The sequence below is a fragment of the Mustela nivalis genome, assembly GCF_964662115.1.
Source record: "Mustela nivalis genome assembly, chromosome: 1".
NCBI lineage: Eukaryota > Metazoa > Chordata > Mammalia > Carnivora > Mustelidae > Mustela > Mustela nivalis.
The window spans coordinates 210,111,705-210,130,880 of NC_139020.1; the positions used below are offsets into that span (position 1 = coordinate 210,111,705).

The following is a 19,176-nucleotide window of genomic DNA, read 5'->3' on the forward strand; positions in this document are numbered from 1 at the left end:
GAAGGTAAAAATGTTCTGCCTTTTCCTGATGAGAGGTGAAAGAATATGCAAATACATAGGAATTAATGTGCCTTGATCTACCTCTTTCCATAACCTGTTAAAACCAGGCCACAGAGCTTTTAATTAGAATCACAATTTTGAAGTCTGGGGGATAAAGGCAGATATTAGACTGAAATAGAATGATTGAAAGCTGGACCAAGGAGGAAAAGCAGAGCAAAAGGTGGAAGAGTTTTCCCCCATTCCCGGGTAGAATATTTACCCTCCATTAAGACATGAGATATGGTATATAGGTCCGCATGGAGGATATAGAAACATAGGATGCCAGAGGGAGCTCTGCAAGCCAGTAGACCAAAATCATATACCAACATTAGACACAAGGATGGACAATAAGATTCCTGCCACCCAGAGGAGCAGAATATGTGCAGATTTGTAAGGAGAAAGGAAAGAGAATCAAAAGAAGAACTGCTTTTTTACTTCCTTGTAAACTTCCTAACTAAAGAGCTGTTTCAGTCACAGGCCTGTCCACCAGAAGCCCAGGAACATCTGAGGATATCATAAACCCAAGCTCCAGGGAGCCCAGCAGCAGCCACAAGACCAGAACCACTGTGGGAACTTCCTTTAGGGAGACTACAAAAGAGACAGTCTCCACAGACGTAATTGTGGGACCTGCCACCCTTCAATCCCTGACCACAGGAAGTGGCAGCACCAGACCCCTTCACTTGCCCACACGAACTGTGGTGCCAGCAGAGTCATCTACAGAAACAGTGGTAGTTACAAATAACACCTCATACTCCCCATATCCAGCTGAAGCTCGGGCCACTACATACTCTGAGACACCAGAAGGGACAAGCCAGTCAAGAGGAACAATGTCTTTCCCCCACCCAGAGTCAACTTCCACAGGGACTGTCCAGCAAGTGAGCTCAGTCCCGACTTCTAAAACAACTGAAATGGACTTGTCCACATGGCTTGGCTCCACGGAGGGGACCACAGTGGGCACGAATTTCCCTTCCAGCAGAACTTCCACTGGTCTTCAGCACTCTGCAACAAGTTTATTTGTAACCCCCAAAGTAGCCACGAGCTCAGTGACAAAGAAATCTGAACTTGAAACCATGACAAGCATCAGCACCATGGTCACTCCTTCCATTGCCTTCAGTAAGAAGGCAGTGACGGCTGAAGCACAGACCGGTGGATCTGGGGGGGAGGCTCATTCATCCACTAGCCCATGGTCAGAGCAGGCAGCTAGGTGGGACCCAACACTGAGTGCCTCCCCTGCAGACCCAGACATAGCTATTACCACCCCCCATTCTGATAGGTCAGAAGGCTCAGCCACTATCGGCCTCATCAGCGTGGCAAGAGAGAAAGCTCGCTCCTCTGCATTGGCTACCTCCCCTTTCATAGGGCCCAAGTCTGAGTCCATCACAGGATTGGAGACCCCTGAAACCTCACCTCCGCCTGCGGGCCTTTCTGTGACATCACCTCCTACAGAACTAACAAGCAAGGGTGGGGCCCTCGCTGTGGAGGTCATCACCTCCAGCCCCGGGGGAACAAGGTCAGTTTCAACTGTAATGCCTAGCCCAGAGAGGAAGTCCAGGACCTCAGACAGCACCCAAGCACCAGGGACCTCTCCATGGACTGTCACAGACATAGCAGCCTACTTCCATGTCACTGGTTTGCCCAGAGCCAGTTCTACAGGGACGACACTGGCTTCCTCGGCAGTGGCCATTGCAACAGCTGAACAACAGGCAAGTATGTCTGTGGGTGAGGTTTATTCATCTGCTGTCACATGGTCAGAGAAGACAACTGGGAGTGATCCGATTCATGGTGCATCTCCAGAGGCCACAGACACATGGCATCTAACCACCAGACAACGAACCACATCACCATCGGTGACCTTTAAAAGCCAAGCCACTACTGGCCTCACCTATGGCTCGGGACAAATACTGAGCTCTTCCCCGTCTATCACATTTCCTTCAATGGGGTCTAAGGCGCTGGTGGCCATCACAAGTGTAGTGGCCGGTGATGCTGCCTCTACAACTGGACAACGATCACAAACCTCATCTCCTGCGGAAGCGAACATCACGGGTGTCACTGTAGCCCCTACTCCAGATGTCGCCACCACCATCACCACCATGGGAAACAACTCAGTCCTGACTACCACGTCCAACCCAGAGAGGAGAGTGAGCACCCTGGTCACAGAGACCAGCATGTCTACCCAAGAGCGTCCTTCCAGCTGGTCACCTACACCTGCTTCTGTCCCAATATCAAGCTCCTGGGCCGTAACAGACACAGCTTCAATGTTGGAAGCCACAGGTTCCGCTGAAACAACTTCTGTAATGGGCACGTTATCCTTAGCATCTAGCACTGAATCAGGCTCTTTATCTACTTCCCATGGCCTTGGGACTGTCCTTGGAACCAGCCTAGCCATTCCATCTCCTCATGCTTCAGCTGAAGACACAAAGTCCACAAATATGAGAACAGGGCATCCTTCAGATACAACGCCATCTATGCCCATCTCAACCACTTCTGGGATCAAGAAGATGAGCTCCTCATATCCTCATTATGTAAGCACAAGTGGGACCAATGACCATCCAAATACAAAAACTGACCCCAAAATCCCCCCTCCTATTTCTCCATCGGATTTTCAGCCCACTCTGGACTGGGCTACTGGGAAATCTGTGTCATCATCCACAGCCACTACCTCACTTCCTCAAGGAGGCACAACACAAGAATTACCTGGGGAGAACAAGGTCAGCCCAACTACCTCACAGCTGCCAGTCTTGACAGCAGAAATTAAAAGTGGGTTCACACCTACTGAGATGGTAAGTCCTTCCAGAGTCACTTTATCAGGGAGGATAGGTCTCATCAGCAAAGAAGCAGAACACAGTTCTCACCAGTTTCCTACCACAAAAGCTATAACCAGGGAAACCGAAATGCTAATCCCTGGAGTTACATCACAGGGCACAAGTACCACGGGTGCATCAAGAGCCTCCCGGGCTGAGACTCACTCGGCTGGGACTCAGGGTTTTACACACTCACCTGTGACCATTAGCATGGACACAAGTTCTGCGGATGTGTCACAGACAAGCCTTTCCTCTGACCATGATATCACATCTCCTTCCCCACTGGTGGCCTTGCATGCCACGATGTCACCTTCTCTAATTTCCCTCACATCACAAGCCAGGGACCTTTTTCCACCTGTTCCTGCCACATCACCTGCCACACTGGGGACCACCAGCACATTGAACACAAGCTTGGGACCTGTGACAAGTCCACATTCAGGTTTGAACAGCATCTCAGGTGACACCCAGATAATTTCAGAAGTGTCCACTGCTACAGAGGGACTCCACCTTTCTGGGAACACAGCAGTGACCAATGTGGGGAACATCATGACTGCACAGGAGTCCCAGTCCTCTGCCCCAGTGGGATCAGAGACACCAAAAGGCACCACTACAGTAGTCAACTCTTCGCCCAGAGTGGATGCCTCATTTTCCACACCAATGTCTGGCCTTCCTGAAACCACAGAGTCTGAGACACAGTCAATGTCATCCCCTGACCTGGAACCATGGGAATCCAGCACATCACAGCACACCATCGTGGATTCAGAGACAATCACTGTCCCTTCGGTAGTAGTCACAGGTATTACCAGAGAGGCCCCCCAGACCAACGTCATCTCCTCCAACAGGACATCCATCCTTGGCATTGATCACTCTACAATGTCACCAGACATAAAAATCAAAAACAGCCTCTCTACCTCCTCCATTGTGACTGAGTCCACAGCTACGGCCATGGCCACCAAAACACCTTTCCCAGGGGATACATCACAGCACACAAGCACCACAGATGCATCAGCCACCACCACGTGGGCTAACAGTCACTCGGCATGGACTCACGGATTTAACCACCCGCGTGGGACCATTAGTGAGGACAGAGGTTATGAAGATGTCTCATGGACAAGCCCTTTCTCTAACGAAGACAACAGATCTTCTCCCGTGATGCCCACACCTACAATGAAGTCACCTTCCCAGGTTTCCCACACATCAAAAGCCAGAGACCTTTCTCCAACCATCCCTACCATTTTACCAGGCAAGCCTAGCATGCTATGGAAGACTACTACATTGAAAACAATTGTGGGAACTATAACAACTCCAACTTCAGGTGTGAGCAGCATCTCAGGTGACAGCTGGGTGTCCTCAGAAGTGTCTCCCGCTACAGAGGGAATCCACCTTTCCGGGAATACAGCAGTGACCAGCTTGGAGACCATCACATCTACACAGGAGTCCCTGTCCTCTGCACCAGCAGGATCAGAGACACCCAAAGGCACCACTGCAGTAGTCAACACTTCACTCACTGGTGATGCCTCATTTTCCACACCAGAGGCTGACCTTTCTCAAACCACAGAGACTGAGACATGGTCAATGTCATCCCCTGGCCTGGAACCACGGGAAACCAGCACATCCCGGCAAACCACCGTGGACTCGGAGACAATGAGTGTGCCTTCTCCAGTGTCCACTGGTACTACTGCAGAGGACTCTACGACCCACATCATCTCCTCCAGCAGGACATCCATCGCTGGCCCTGCTCAGTCCACGATGTCTCCAGACATCTCCACAGGGATCAACACCATGCTCTCTACCTCCTCCACCTTGACAGAGTCCACAGCCCGAGCCGTGGTCCCCAAAACAGTTATCCCTGAGACTACATCACAGGACACAAGTAACATGGATGCATCAACCACGGCCTCCTGGGCCGAAAGTCACTCAGCAGGCACTCAGGTTTCTGCAAGGTCAGTAGTGACCATTGGCTTGGACACAAGTTCTGAGGTTGTGTCCCGGACAAGCCCTACCTCTGGCCTGGACAACACATCTCCATCCCCCCTGGTGCCCTCACGTGCCACGACGTCACCTTCTCTACATTCCCCCACATCACAAGCCAGGGACATTACTCCAGCTGTCCCTGCCACTTCACCAAGCAAGCCTGCCGGGCTGGGGACCAGCAGCCCATTGAGCACAAGCTTGGGACTTGGGACAAGTCCACCCTCAGGTGTGAGCAGCACCTCAGGTGACAGCCGGGTGTCTTCAGAAGCGTCTCCCGCTACAGAGAGATTCCACCTTTCCAGGAACACAGCAGTGACCAGCTTGGAGACCATCACGTCAACACAGGAGTCCCGGTCCTTTGCCCCAGCGGGACCCGAGACACCCAAAGGCACCACTGCAGTAGTCCCCTCTTCGCTCACTGGGGACGCCTCATTTTCAACACCGGACGCTGGCCTTCCTCAAGCCACAGAGTCTGAGACACAGTCAATGTCATCCCCTGGCCTGGAACCATGGGAAACCAGCACGTCCCAGCACACCACCCTGGACTCGGAGACAATGAGTGTCCCTTCATCGGCGTCCACTGATACTACTGCGGGGGGCTCTAGGACCCACGTCATCTCCTCCAGCAGCACATCCATCCCTGGACCTTATCAGTCCACGATGTCACCAGACATGGCCACAGGAATCAACACCAGGCTCTCTACCTCCTTCACCTTGACAGAGTCCACAGCCCGAGCCATGGTCCCCAAAACAGTTATCCCTGGGACTACATCACAGGACACAAGTAACACGGATGCATCAACCACAGCCTCCTGGGCCGAAAGTCACTCAGCAGGCACTCAGGTTTCTGCAAGCTCAGAAGTGACCATTGGCGTGGACACAGGTTCTGAGATTGTGTCACAGACAAGCCCTGCCTCTGACCAGGACAACACATCTCCATCCCCCCTGGTGCCCTCACATGCCATGACGTCGCCTTCTCTACATTCCCCCACATCACAAGCCAGGGACCCTACTCCACCTGTCCCTGCCACTTCACCAGGCACGCCTAGCACAATGGAGACCACTGGCACATTGAACATGACTTTGAGCACTGTGACAAGTCCACCTTCAGGTGTGAGCAGCACCTCAGGTGACAGCCGGGTGTCTTCAGAAGCATCTCCCTCTACAGAGGGACTCCACCTTTCTGGGAATACAGCAGTGACCAGCTTGGGGACAAAAACGTCAACAAAGCAGTCCCAGTCCTCTGCCCCAGTGGGATCAGACACACCCAAAGGCACCACTGCAGTAGTCCCCTCTTCACTCACTGGGGATGCCTCATTTTCTACACCGGAGGCTGGCCTTTCTCAAACCGCAGAGTCTGAGACACGGTCAATGTCATCCCCTGGCCTGGAACCACGGGAAACCAGCACATCCCGGCAAACCACCGTGGACTCGGAGACAATGAGTGTGCCTTCTCCAGTGTCCACTGGTACTACTGCAGAGGACTCTACGACCCACATCATCTCCTCCAGCAGGACATCCATCGCTGGCCCTGCTCAGTCCACGATGTCACCAGACATATCCACAGGAATCAACACCAGGCTCTCTACCTCCTCCACCTTGACAGAGTCCACAGCCCGAGCCGTGGTCCCCAAAACAGTTATCCCTGAGACTACATCACAGGACACAAGTAACATGGATGCATCAACCACGGCCTCCTGGGCCGAAAGTCACTCAGCAGGCACTCAGGTTTCTGCAAGGTCAGTAGTGACCATTGGCTTGGACACAAGTTCTGAGGTTGTGTCCCGGACAAGCCCTACCTCTGGCCAGGACAACACATCTCCATCCCCCCTGGTGCCCTCACGTGCCACGACGTCACCTTCTCTACATTCCCCCACATCACAAGCCAGGGACATTACTCCAGCTGTCCCTGCCACTTCACCAAGCAAGCCTGCCGGGCTGGGGACCAGCAGCCCATTGAGCACAAGCTTGGGACTTGGGACAAGTCCACCCTCAGGTGTGAGCAGCACCTCAGGTGACAGCCGGGTGTCTTCAGAAGCGTCTCCCGCTACAGAGAGATTCCACCTTTCCAGGAACACAGCAGTGACCAGCTTGGAGATCATCACGTCTACACAGGAGTCCCGGTCCTTTGCCCCAGCGGGACCCGAGACACCCAAAGGCACCACTGCAGTAGTCCCCTCTTCGCTCACTGGGGACGCCTCATTTTCAACACCGGACGCTGGCCTTCCTCAAGCCACAGAGTCTGAGACACAGTCAATGTCATCCCCTGGCCTGGAACCACGGGAAACCGGCACGTCCCAGCACACCACCCTGGACTCGGAGACAATGAGTGTCCCTTCATCGGCGTCCACTGATACTACTGCGGGGGGCTCTAGGACCCACGTCATCTCCTCCAGCAGCACATCCATCCCTGGACCTTATCAGCCCACGATGTCACCAGACATGGCCACAGGAATCAACACCAGGCTCTCTACCTCCTTCACCTTGACAGAGTCCACAGCCCGAGCCATGGTCCCCAAAACAGTTGTCCCTGGGACTACATCACAGGACACAAGTAACAAGGATGCATCAACCACAGCCTCCTGGGCCGAAAGTCACTCAGCAGGCACTCAGGTTTCTGCAAGCTCAGAAGTGACCATTGGCGTGGACACAGGTTCTGAGATTGTGTCACAGACAAGCCCTGCTTCTGACCAGGACAACACATCTCCATCCCCCCTGGTGCCCTCACATGCCATGACGTCGCCTTCTCTACATTCCCCCACATCACAAGCCAGGGACCCTACTCCACCTGTCCCTGCCACTTCACCAGGCACGCCTAGCACAATGGAGACCGCTGGCACTTTGAACACGACTTTGAGCCCTGCGACAAGTCTACCTTCAGGTGTGAGCATCACCTCAGGTGACAGCTGGGTATCTTCAGAATTGTCTCCCGCTACAGAGGTACTCCACCTTTCCGGGAACACAGCAGTGACCAGCTTGGGGACCATCACGTCTACACAGGAGTTTGGGGTCTCTGCCCCAGCGGGATCAGAGACACCCAAAGGCCCCACTGCAGAAGTCACCTCTTGGCTCAGTGGGGACACTTCACTTTCCACATCGGAGCCTGGCCTTTCTGAAACCACGGAGTCTGGGACATGGTCAATGTCATCCCCTGGCCTGGAACCACGGGAAACCAGCACATCCCGGCAAACCACCGGGGACTCGGAGACAATGAGTGTCCCTTCTCCGGTGCCCACTGGTACTACTGCAGAGGACTCTATGACCCACGTCATCCCCTCCAGCAGGACATCCATCGCTGGCACTGCTCAGTCCACGATGTCACCAGACATCTCCACAGGAATCAATGCTGGCACTGCTCAGTCCATGATGTCTCCAGACATGTCCACAGAAATCAACACCAGACTCTCTACCTCCTCCACCTTGACAGAGTCCACAGCCCGAGACTTGGTCCCCAAAACAGTTGTCCCTGGGGCTACATCACCGGACACAAATAACATGGATGCATCAACCACGGCCTCATGGGATGAAAGTCACTCAGGAGGGACTCCGGTTACTGCAAGCTCAGAAGTGACATCCATCCCTGGCACTGCTCAGTCCACGATGTCACCAGACATCTCCACAGGAATCAACACCAGACTCTCTACCTCCTCCACCTTGACAGAGTCCACAGCCCGAGACTTGGACACGGGTTCTGAGGTTGTGTCACAGACAAGCCCTGCCTCTGACCACGACACCACATCTCCATCCCCCCTCCTGCCCTCACTTGCCACAATGTCACCTTCTCTACATTCCCTCATATCAGAAGCCAGGGACAATACTCCACCTGTCCCTGCCACTTCACCACGCATGCCTGCCGGGCTGGGGACCAGTGGCGTGTTGAGCACAAGCTTCGGACTTGGGACAAGGCCACCCTCAGGTGTGAGCTGCACCTCAGGTGACAGCCGGGTGTCTTCAGAAGTGTCTTCCGCTACAAGTGGACTCCACCTTTCCGGGAACACAGCAGTGACCAACTTGGGGGCCATCACGTCTACACAGGAGTCCTGGTCCTCTGCCCCAGCCGGATCAGAGACACCCAAAGGCACCACTGCAGTAGTCCCCTCTTTGCTCACTGGTGACCCCTCCTTTTCCACACTGGAGGCTGGACTTTCTCAAACCACAGAGTCTGAGACACAGTCAATGTCTTCCCCTGGCCTGGAACCACAGGAAACCAGCATGTTCCAGCACACCACCATAGACTCGGAGACAATGAGTGTTTCTTCATTGGCGTCAAATGATACTACTGCGGGGGACTCTAGGACCCACGTCTTCTCCACCAGCAGCACATCCATCCCTGGCACTGCTCAGTCCACGATGTCACCAGACATCTCCACAGGAATCAACACCAGACTCTCTACCTCCTCCACCTTGACAGAGTCCACAGCCCGAGACTTGGTCACCAAAACAGTTGTCCCTGGGACTACATCACCGGACTCAGGTAACATGGATGCATCAACCACGGCCTCCTGGGCTGAAAGTCACTCAGGAGGGACTCAGGTTTCTGCAAGCTCAGAAGTGACCATTGGCATGGTTACGGGTTCTCAGGTTGTGTCACGGACAAGCCCTGCCTCTGACCAAGACACCACATCTCCATCCCCCCTGGTGCCCTCACGTGCCACGATGTTGCCTTCTCTACAATCCCCCACATCACAAGCCGGGGACATTACTCCACCTGTCCCTGCCGCTTCACCAGGCACGCCTAGCACAATGGAGACTGCTGGCACATTGAACACGACTTTGAGCACTGCGACAAGTCCACCTTCGGGTGTGAGCATCACCTCAGGTGACAGCTGGGTGTCTTCAGAATTGTCTCCTGCTACAGAGGTACTCCACCTTTCAGGGATCACAGCAGTGACCAGCTTGGGGACCATCACGTCTACACAGGAGTTTGGGGTCTCTGCCCCAGCGGGATCAGAGACACCCAAAGGCCCCACTGCAGAAGTCACCTCTTGGCTCAGTGGGGACACCTCACTTTCCACATCGGAGGCTGGCCTTTCTGAAACCACAGAGTCTGAGACACGGTCAACGTCATCCCCTGGCCTGGATCCACGGGAAACCAGCACATCCCAGCAAACAACCATGGACTCGGAGACAATGAGTGTCCATTCTCCAGTGCCCACTGGTACTATTGCAGAAAACTCTACGACCCACGTCATCTCCTCCAGCAGGACATCCATCGCTGGCCCTTCTCAGTCCACGATGTCTCCAGACATGTCCACAGGAATCAACACCATGCTCTCTACCTCCTCCACCTTGACAGAGTCCACAGCCCGAGCCGTGGTCCCCAAAACAGTTATCCCTGAGACTACAACACAGGACACAAGTAACACGGATGTATCAACCACGGCCTCCTGGGCCGAAAGTCACTCAGCAGGCACTCAGGTTTCTGCAAGGTCAGTAGTGACCATTGGCTTGGACACAAGTTCTGAGGTTGTGTCCCGGACAAGCCCTACCTCTGGCCAGGACAACACATCTCCATCCCCCCTGGTGCCCTCACGTGCCACGACGTCACCTTCTCTACATTCCCCCACATCACAAGCCAAGGACATTACTCCAGCTGTCCCTGCCACTTCACCAAGCAAGCCTGCCGGGCTGGGGACCAGCAGCCCATTGAGCACAAGCTTGGGACTTGGGACAAGTCCACCCTCAGGTGTGAGCAGCACCTCAGGTGACAGCCGGGTGTCTTCAGAAGCGTCTCCCGCTACAGAGAGATTCCACCTTTCCAGGAACACAGCAGTGACCAGCTTGGAGACCATCACGTCTACACAGGAGTCCCGGTCCTTTGCCCCAGCGGGATCCGAGACACCCAAAGGCACCACTGCAGTAGTCCCCTCTTCGCTCACTGGGGACGCCTCATTTTCAACACCGGACGCTGGCCTTCCTCAAGCCACAGAGTCTGAGACACAGTCAATGTCATCCCCTGGCCTGGAACCATGGGAAACCAGCACGTCCCAGCACACCACCCTGGACTCGGAGACAATGAGTGTCCCTTCATCGGCGTCCACTGATACTACTGCGGGGGGCTCTAGGACCCACGTCATCTCCTCCAGCAGCACATCCATCCCTGGACCTTATCAGTCCACGATGTCACCAGACATGGCCACAGGAATCAACACCAGGCTCTCTACCTCCTTCACCTTGACAGAGTCTACAGCCCGAGCCATGGTCCCCAAAACAGTTGTCCCTGGGACTACATCACAGGACACAAGTAACAAGGATGCATCAACCACAGCCTCCTGGGCCGAAAGTCACTCAGCAGGCACTCAGGTTTCTGCAAGCTCAGAAGTGACCATTGGCGTGGACACAGGTTCTGAGATTGTGTCACAGTCAAGCCCTGCCTCTGACCAGGACAACACATCTCCATCCCCCCTGGTGCCCTCACATGCCATGACGTCGCCTTCTCTACATTCCCCCACATCACAAGCCAGGGACCCTACTCCACCTGTCCCTGCCACTTCACCAGGCACGCCTAGCACAATGGAGACCACTGGCATATTGAACATGACTTTGAGCACTGTGACAAGTCCACCTTCAGGTGTGAGCAGCACCTCAGGTGACAGCCGGGTGTCCTCAGAAGTATCTCCCTCTACAGAGGGACTCCACCTTTCCGGGAATACAGCAGTGACCAGCTTGGGGACAAAAACGTCAACAAAGGAGTCCCAGTCCTCTGCCCCAGTGGGATCAGAGACACCCAAAGGCACCACTGCAGTAGTCCCCTCTTCACTCACTGGGGATGCCTCATTTTCTACACCGGAGGCTGGCCTTTCTCAAACCACAGAGTCTGAGACACGGTCAATGTCATCCCCTGGCCTGGAACCACGGGAAACCAGCACATCCCGGCAAACCACCGTGGACTTGGAGACAATGAGTGTCTCTTCTCCAGTGTCCACTGGTACTACTGCAGAGGACTCTACGACCCACATCATCTCCTCCAGCAGGACATCCATCGCTGGCCCTGCTCAGTCCACGATGTCTCCAGACATCTCCACAGGAATCAACACCATGCTCTCTACCTCCTCCACCTTGACAGAGTCCACAGCCCGAGCCGTGGTCCCCAAAACAGTTATCCCTGAGACTACATCACAGGACACAGGTAACATGGATGCATCAACCACGGCCTCCTGGGCCGAAAGTCACTCAGCAGGCACTCAGGTTTCTGCAAGGTCAGTAGTGACCATTGGCTTGGACACAAGTTCTGAGGTTGTGTCCCGGACAAGCCCTACCTCTGGCCAGGACAACACATCTCCATCCCCCCTGGTGCCCTCACGTGCCACGACGTCACCTTCTCTACATTCCCCCACATCACAAGCCAAGGACATTACTCCAGCTGTCCCTGCCACTTCACCAAGCAAGCCTGCCGGGCTGGGGACCAGCAGCCCATTGAGCACAAGCTTGGGACTTGGGACAAGTCCACCCTCAGGTGTGAGCAGCACCTCAGGTGACAGCCGGGTGTCTTCAGAAGCGTCTCCCGCTACAGAGAGATTCCACCTTTCCAGGAACACAGCAGTGACCAGCTTGGAGACCATCACGTCTACACAGGAGTCCCGGTCCTTTGCCCCAGCGGGACCCGAGACACCCAAAGGCACCACTGCAGTAGTCCCCTCTTCGCTCACTGGGGACGCCTCATTTTCAACACCGGACGCTGGCCTTCCTCAAGCCACAGAGTCTGAGACACAGTCAATGTCATCCCCTGGCCTGGAACCACGGGAAACCGGCACGTCCCAGCACACCACCCTGGACTCGGAGACAATGAGTGTCCCTTCATCGGCGTCCACTGATACTACTGCGGGGGGCTCTAGGACCCACGTCATCTCCTCCAGCAGCACATCCATCCCTGGACCTTATCAGTCCACGATGTCACCAGACATGGCCACAGGAATCAACACCAGGCTCTCTACCTCCTTCACCTTGACAGAGTCCACAGCCCGAGCCATGGTCCCCAAAACATTTGTCCCTGGGGCTACATCACAGGACACAAGTAACACGGATGCATCAACCCCAGCCTCCTGGGCCGAAAGTCACTCAGCAGGCACTCAGGTTTCTGCAAGCTCAGAAGTGACCATTGGCGTGGACACAGGTTCTGAGATTGTGTCACAGTCAAGCCCTGCCTCTGACCAGGACAACACATCTCCATCCCCCCTGGTGCCCTCACATGCCATGACGTCGCCTTCTCTACATTCCCCCACATCACAAGCCAGGGACCCTACTCCACCTGTCCCTGCCACTTCACCAGGCACGCCTAGCACAATGGAGACCACTGGCATATTGAACATGACTTTGAGCCCTGCGACAAGTCCACCTTCAGGTGTGAGCATCACCTCAGGTGACAGCTGGGTATCTTCAGATTCGTCTCCCGCTACAGAGGTACTCCACCTTTCCGGGAACACAGCAGTGACCCGCTTGGGGAGCATCACGTCTACACAGGAGTTTTGGGTCTCTGCCCCAGCGGGATCAGAGACACCCAAAGGCCCCACTGCAGAAGTCACCTCTTGGCTCAGTGGGGACACTTCACTTTCCACATCGGAGGCTGGCATTTCTGAAACTACGGAGTCTGAGACACGGTCAATGTCATCCCCTGGCCCGGAACCACGGGAAACCAGCACATCCCGGCAAACCACCGGGGACTCGGAGACAATGAGTGTCCCTTCTCCAGTGCCCACTGGTACTACTGCAGAGGACTCTATGACCCACGTCATCCCCTCCAGCAGGACATCCATCGCTGGCACTGCTCAGTCCATGATGTCTCCAGACATGTCCACAGAAATCAACACCAGACTCTCTACCTCCTCCACCTTGACAGAGTACACAGCCCGAGACTTGGTCCCCAAAACATTTGTCCCTGGGGCTACATCACAGGACACAAGTAACACGGATGCATCAACCACGGCCTCCTGGGCCGAAAGTCACACAGCATGCACTCGGGTTTCTACAAGCTCAGTAGTGACCATTGACGTGGATACGGGTTCTGAGTTTGTTTCACGGACAAGCCCTGCCTCTGACCAGGACACCACATCTCCATCCCCCCTGGAACCCTCAAGTGCCATGACGTCATCTTCTCTACTCTCCCCCACATCACAAGCCAGGTACCTTTCTCCACTCTTCCCTGCCACCTCACCAGGCACAGCTGGTTTTCTGGGGACACCTGGCACATTGAGCACTGGTTTGGGACCTATGACAAGTCCAACTTCAGGGTTGAGCAGGACCTCAGGGAACACCCAGGTAATCTCAGAAGTGTCTGCTGCTACAGAGGGACTCTACCTTTCTGGGAACACAACAGTAACAAACATGGGGGCAGTCATGCCTGCCCAGGAGTCCCAGTCTTCTATCCCATCGGGCTCAGAGACACCTAAAAGTACCACTGCAGTTGTCACCTCTCCTCTCAGTGGGGACACCTTGTTTTCCACTCCAATGTCTCACCTTTCTGAAACCACAGAGTTTAGGACACAGTCAACGTCTTTCTTTGGCCCACAGCCACGGGATACCAGCACCTCCTGGCACACCATCATGGCCTCGGGGAAAATGACTGTCCCTTCTATAGTGGTCACTGACACTACCATGGAGGCCTCCAGGACCAGCGTCATCTCCTCCAGCAGGACATCCATCCCTGGACCTTCTCAGTCCACAATGTTACCAGACATCCCCCCAGGAATCAACACCAGGTTTTCTACCTCTGCCCTAGTTGTTGAAACTGGGACAATCAGCTTCATTACCCCGAAAGGTACCCTTTGGTCTATGTCATACAATATTCTTATCTTGGGTGCATTAACCAGTGTTCTGAATAGAGCCATTAGGTTTATCACAGGGTTCATGACCACTAGCATCATAAATGTTTGCAAAGAGTTAACATGTGCTAGTTTTTTTTTCTTTCTGCAAAATTTTCTTTGTTTTTTTTTTAATTTTTTAATTTCCTTATTTATTTTTTGTATTTTTTATTATTTTTTTAAATTTTATTTTATTTTTTCAGTATTCTAAGATTCATTTTTATATACCACACTCAGTGCTCCATGCAGTACATGCCCTCCTTAGTACCCACCACCAGGCTCACCTAGCCCCCATCCCCCTCCCCTCTAAAACCTCAGTTTGTTTTTCAGAGTCCACAATCTCTCATCATTCATCTCCCCCTCAAGTTTCTCCCAATTCAGTTTTCCTCTCCTTTTCCTAATGTCCTCCATGTTATCTCTTATGGTCCACAAGTAAGTGAAACCATCTGGTAATTGACTCTCTCTGCTTGACTTATTTCACTCAGCATAATCTCCTCCAGCCCTGTCTATGTTGATACAAAAGTTGGGTATTCATCCTTTCTGATGAAAGCATAATACTCCATTGTATACATAAACCATATCTTCTTTATCTACTCATCTGTTGAAGGGCATCTTGGCTTTTTCCACAGTTTGGCGATTATGGCCATTGCTGCTATGAACATTGAGGTGCATAGGGCCTTCTTTTCACTCATACATATCTTTGGGGGTAAATACCCAGTAGTGCAATTGCCAGGTCATAGGGTTGCTCTATTTTTAATTTTTTGAGAACTCTCCACACGTGGCTGCACCAACTTGCATTACCACCAACAGTGTAAGAGGGTTCCCCTTTCTCCACATCCTCTCCAACACTAGTTTCCTGTCTTGTTGATTTTGGCTATTGTAACTGGTGTAAGGTGGTATCTCCATGTAGTTTTGATTTGAGTCTCCCTGATGGCTAATGCTGATGAACATTTTTTCATGTATCTGTTAGCCATTTGTATGTCTTCTTTGGAGAAGTGTCTATTCATGTCTTCTGCCCATTTTTTTGATGTGATTATCTGTTTTTTGAGTGTTGAGTTTGAGGAGTTCTTTATAGATCTTGGATATCAGCCCTTTGCCTATCCTGCCATTTGTGAATATCTTCTCCCTCTTTGGGAAAAGATTGCCTCTTTGTTTTGTTGACTGCTTCCTTTGAGGTGCAGATGCTTTTGATCTTGATGAAGTCCTAAAAGCTCATTTTCACTTTTGTTTCCTTTGCTTTTGGAGACATGTCTTGAAAAAAATTGCTGTGGCTGATGTCAAAGACATTACTGTCTATGTTCTCCTCTAGGATTTTGATAGATTCCTCCCTCACATTGAGGTCTTTTATCCAGTTCGAGTTTTCATCTTTGTGTATAGTGTAAGAGAATAGTCAAGTTTCATTCAACTATACATAGCTGTCCAATTTTCCCAGCACCATTTATTGAAGAGACTGTCTTTTCTACTGGATATTTTTTCCTTCTTTCTCAAAGATTATTTGACCATAAAATTGTGAGTCCATATCTGGGCTCTCTACTCTATTCCACTGGTCTTATGTGTCTGTTTTTGTGCCAGTACCATGCTGTCTTGGTGATCACAGCTTTGTAGTAAAGCTTGAAATCAGGCAACGTGATGCCTCCAGTTTTGTTTTCCTTTTTCAACATTTCCTTAGCAATTCAGTATCTCTCTACCCTTCATTTTTCGGGCAGTGATGCCTTCCACAAACTTACTCTCTTTTGATTCCTTCTCAGCATAAGTTATTAAACACCTTTCCCATTCCTGACCTCATTTCTCATCTCTGTCCCCATAAAGCTCAGTTTTTTCTTTGTTATATAGTCTTTGAAACCACAATCATTTTTCCTCTACTTTTCTAACAGTGGCATCCTTTGATGTTAGTGCAGATAAAAAGAGTGTGAAATTTTTAATAAATGTATTTGTAAGTAATGCACAGAATAGTTCTTGTACGTATGAGGCACCTTCCTCTGTCCCCGTTCACTGTGACCTATGCAGAGCCTCTTATCCAATGGATACTATCTATTCCATGGAGGTGACCCCTATTTTCACTTCAGTACCTGTCTTCTTTGACCGTAAAACTTTGTGACAGGGCAACTTTCCCATCTCTCTTCTAGAGGACTAGAGTCATTTACATCCCTGGACTCTCATCCAGCCACTCCCACAAGCACACTTTTATCTCTTCTGCCCATTCATGTTTTCAAATATTCCAAGACTGATGTCACCTCTTCTCTGAAAATTTGAGTTTCAGACCAGCGTTTGTCTTAGCAGTGTGCTGAAATTTCAATGGAAACCTTCTCTCCCTGTTGTGCTTCTCTCTTTTGCTGGCTCTGCTGGCAGAAACTCCTTCCCAGAACCCATGCTTTCCATGTCTGTATCAGAAAAGACTTCTCACCTGAGTACAGTAATGCTGTCCTCAGCTGAGACCATTTCGACTGACACATGGGTGCCTTCTTTGTCTACAGCTTCATCTGGATTTCCAGGAGCCAGCTCAGCCACCTTCTCAACCAGTCCCTTTTGGAGGAAAGAACCAGGCCCTGGAGATGCTATGCCCACCATTGCGGAAAACCTGCCTTCAACAGCTTCAATACCATTCCCTTCTTTGACCTTCACTACTGCTTACTCTTCAACCAACCCAGCCCCCCATGGGATTACTTCCTCACTCGTTACCCAACGTATGGGGGGCACCAACACTGGGGCAGAGAGGAGCACTGCCAAAGGACCCTTGGTTGTGGCCAGTACTTTGGAGACATGGACTGAGCCAGTCAGGACATCTTTATCATCCATTATGGATACCAGAATGACAGAGGATACTCACTTGGGAACAGTGACACATGCCTCTCAACTTCCTTCACAATCAACACAGTTGACAAGTAAGGTCCCATAGCTCCTGTACTCCCATTATTAGTGGCTCATAGGAAATGACCCTTTTCCTGAGAGACATAAAGGAGTTAATTAGGAGTTTATAATTGCACAGAAATTCTTTTAGCAAATGTTTGTTGCTCTAGCCTCAGTTCTAGGCATTGGACTAGGCATTGGGGAAACAAAGATAAATAAGCAAGTAGATGATTCCAGTACCATGATAGATGTTCTAACATTACTATGATTATGCCAGTGATAATTGCTAACGACAACAGACTTTTTCTAGGGCACTTATTCTCTGTTAAGTGGTGTTCTATTAAGTTATTTAATCCTCATTGAAGCACAATTTGAAGAAGGGATGATTATAAGCCCATTTTACAGATTAGTAAGCTGAGACACAGAGGGTTAAGTAATTTACTCAAGATAATAGAGTTAATATGTGGTAAGAATTCAGACTATGTGGCACTAGAAATCTGTGCTCTTAGTTAGGCTAAGTAGGAGTGGTCAGAGAGGAAGGAGAAAAAGCAAGAGATTCTGGCATCACAGAAGCTGTAGGAGGAGAGAGCTTTAGGAAAGAAAATGGCCAGTTCCATCAAATGATACTAATAGTCAAATTGAAGTAGGGTGAGTCCTCTGACAACATGTGGGCCCTCAGGAAGGGAGGGAGTGTACATTGAAAAGAACTAAAACTACAGCCTAATTACATATAGATACAGGGGAGATACCCACTTTGAACTGGGTGTGTTTTTATATTGAGGACAGAGTCAAAAGCAAGGGGAAAGTGAAAGAAAAAGATGAGCAAAGAAAAATGATGGCACAAAGTACCTGTGGGATGTGGGAAGGGCTGGGAGCCTAGAGGGAGGCACATCACCTCCAAGAGATCCATAGATGAGGAAGGGAACCTCTTGAGGATTTCATTCCTCTGAAAAGTTGAATTTGCCCCCAGCTTTTGTTTGGGAGACAAGTGCAGAGAAGTCCTCTAACTCGTTTGGCACCTGCTTTGCTAGCCAGTATCTATAGGAAGATAACTTGGTTACCTCTCAATTCACAATAAAATTAGACACATTAATAGGTATTGATCCATATCTTAACCTGTGGCTTAGTAGTTGAGTCATGGACGTTCCATAAACAGGTGATGTGCAAGAGAATAAGAAGGTAGAAGAGTGGTTGGATGGGATAAAGAAAGAATGGAAAGACAGATAAATGAAAGAAGAGAGAGCAAATGTGTAGAAGGGAGGATGGATTTAGAGAAAGGAGGAAGGAAGGGTGGATGGATGGGTAGATATATGGATGGATGGAAGGAAAGATGAACAGATCTACAGGTGGACGAGCGGGTCAATGGACACGGGTGGCCATTTGTGGCTCAGAGCCCTGGATCCATCCCTTAGAGCTGGACTTGAAAAGAATTGAGTTGTATAGTCAATTAAGTGGATCCATTTGGACAGTACTCTTCTGGGTGAGATGAATTAACCCAGGTTTCTTTTCCACCCTCCCCTGTAGGGACAGATGGCATTGTGGAGCCGATCACAAAGAAGCCCAATGAGGCAGCCCATGGAGGAGCCACAGGACCAGCCCATGTCTCTGTGACACTCACATCATCTGCTAGTCCAAAAGGTAGGCTCAACTTCGCTTACTTTCCAGTAGTCTCACTTGAGGCCTTACTTCCTCTTCCAGGGAGAGAAACTGTGTTTCTT

General features: G+C 51.4%; 1 protein-coding gene across 1 annotated transcript in view; it reads left to right on the forward strand.

Annotated features, from left to right (window-relative positions):
- LOC309864010 (mucin-16-like) overlaps positions 1-19,176 on the forward strand; it is a 110,380-nt gene that overhangs the window by 17,246 nt on the left and 73,958 nt on the right. Inside the window, exons 5-7 of the mRNA XM_082729326.1 lie at positions 511-14,568; positions 17,086-17,493; positions 18,983-19,096. Coding sequence (XP_082585452.1) covers positions 4,416-14,568; positions 17,086-17,493; positions 18,983-19,096 — 10,675 coding nt within the window. The 5' untranslated portion in view covers positions 511-4,415. The remainder of the gene's footprint in view (positions 1-510; positions 14,569-17,085; positions 17,494-18,982; positions 19,097-19,176) is intronic.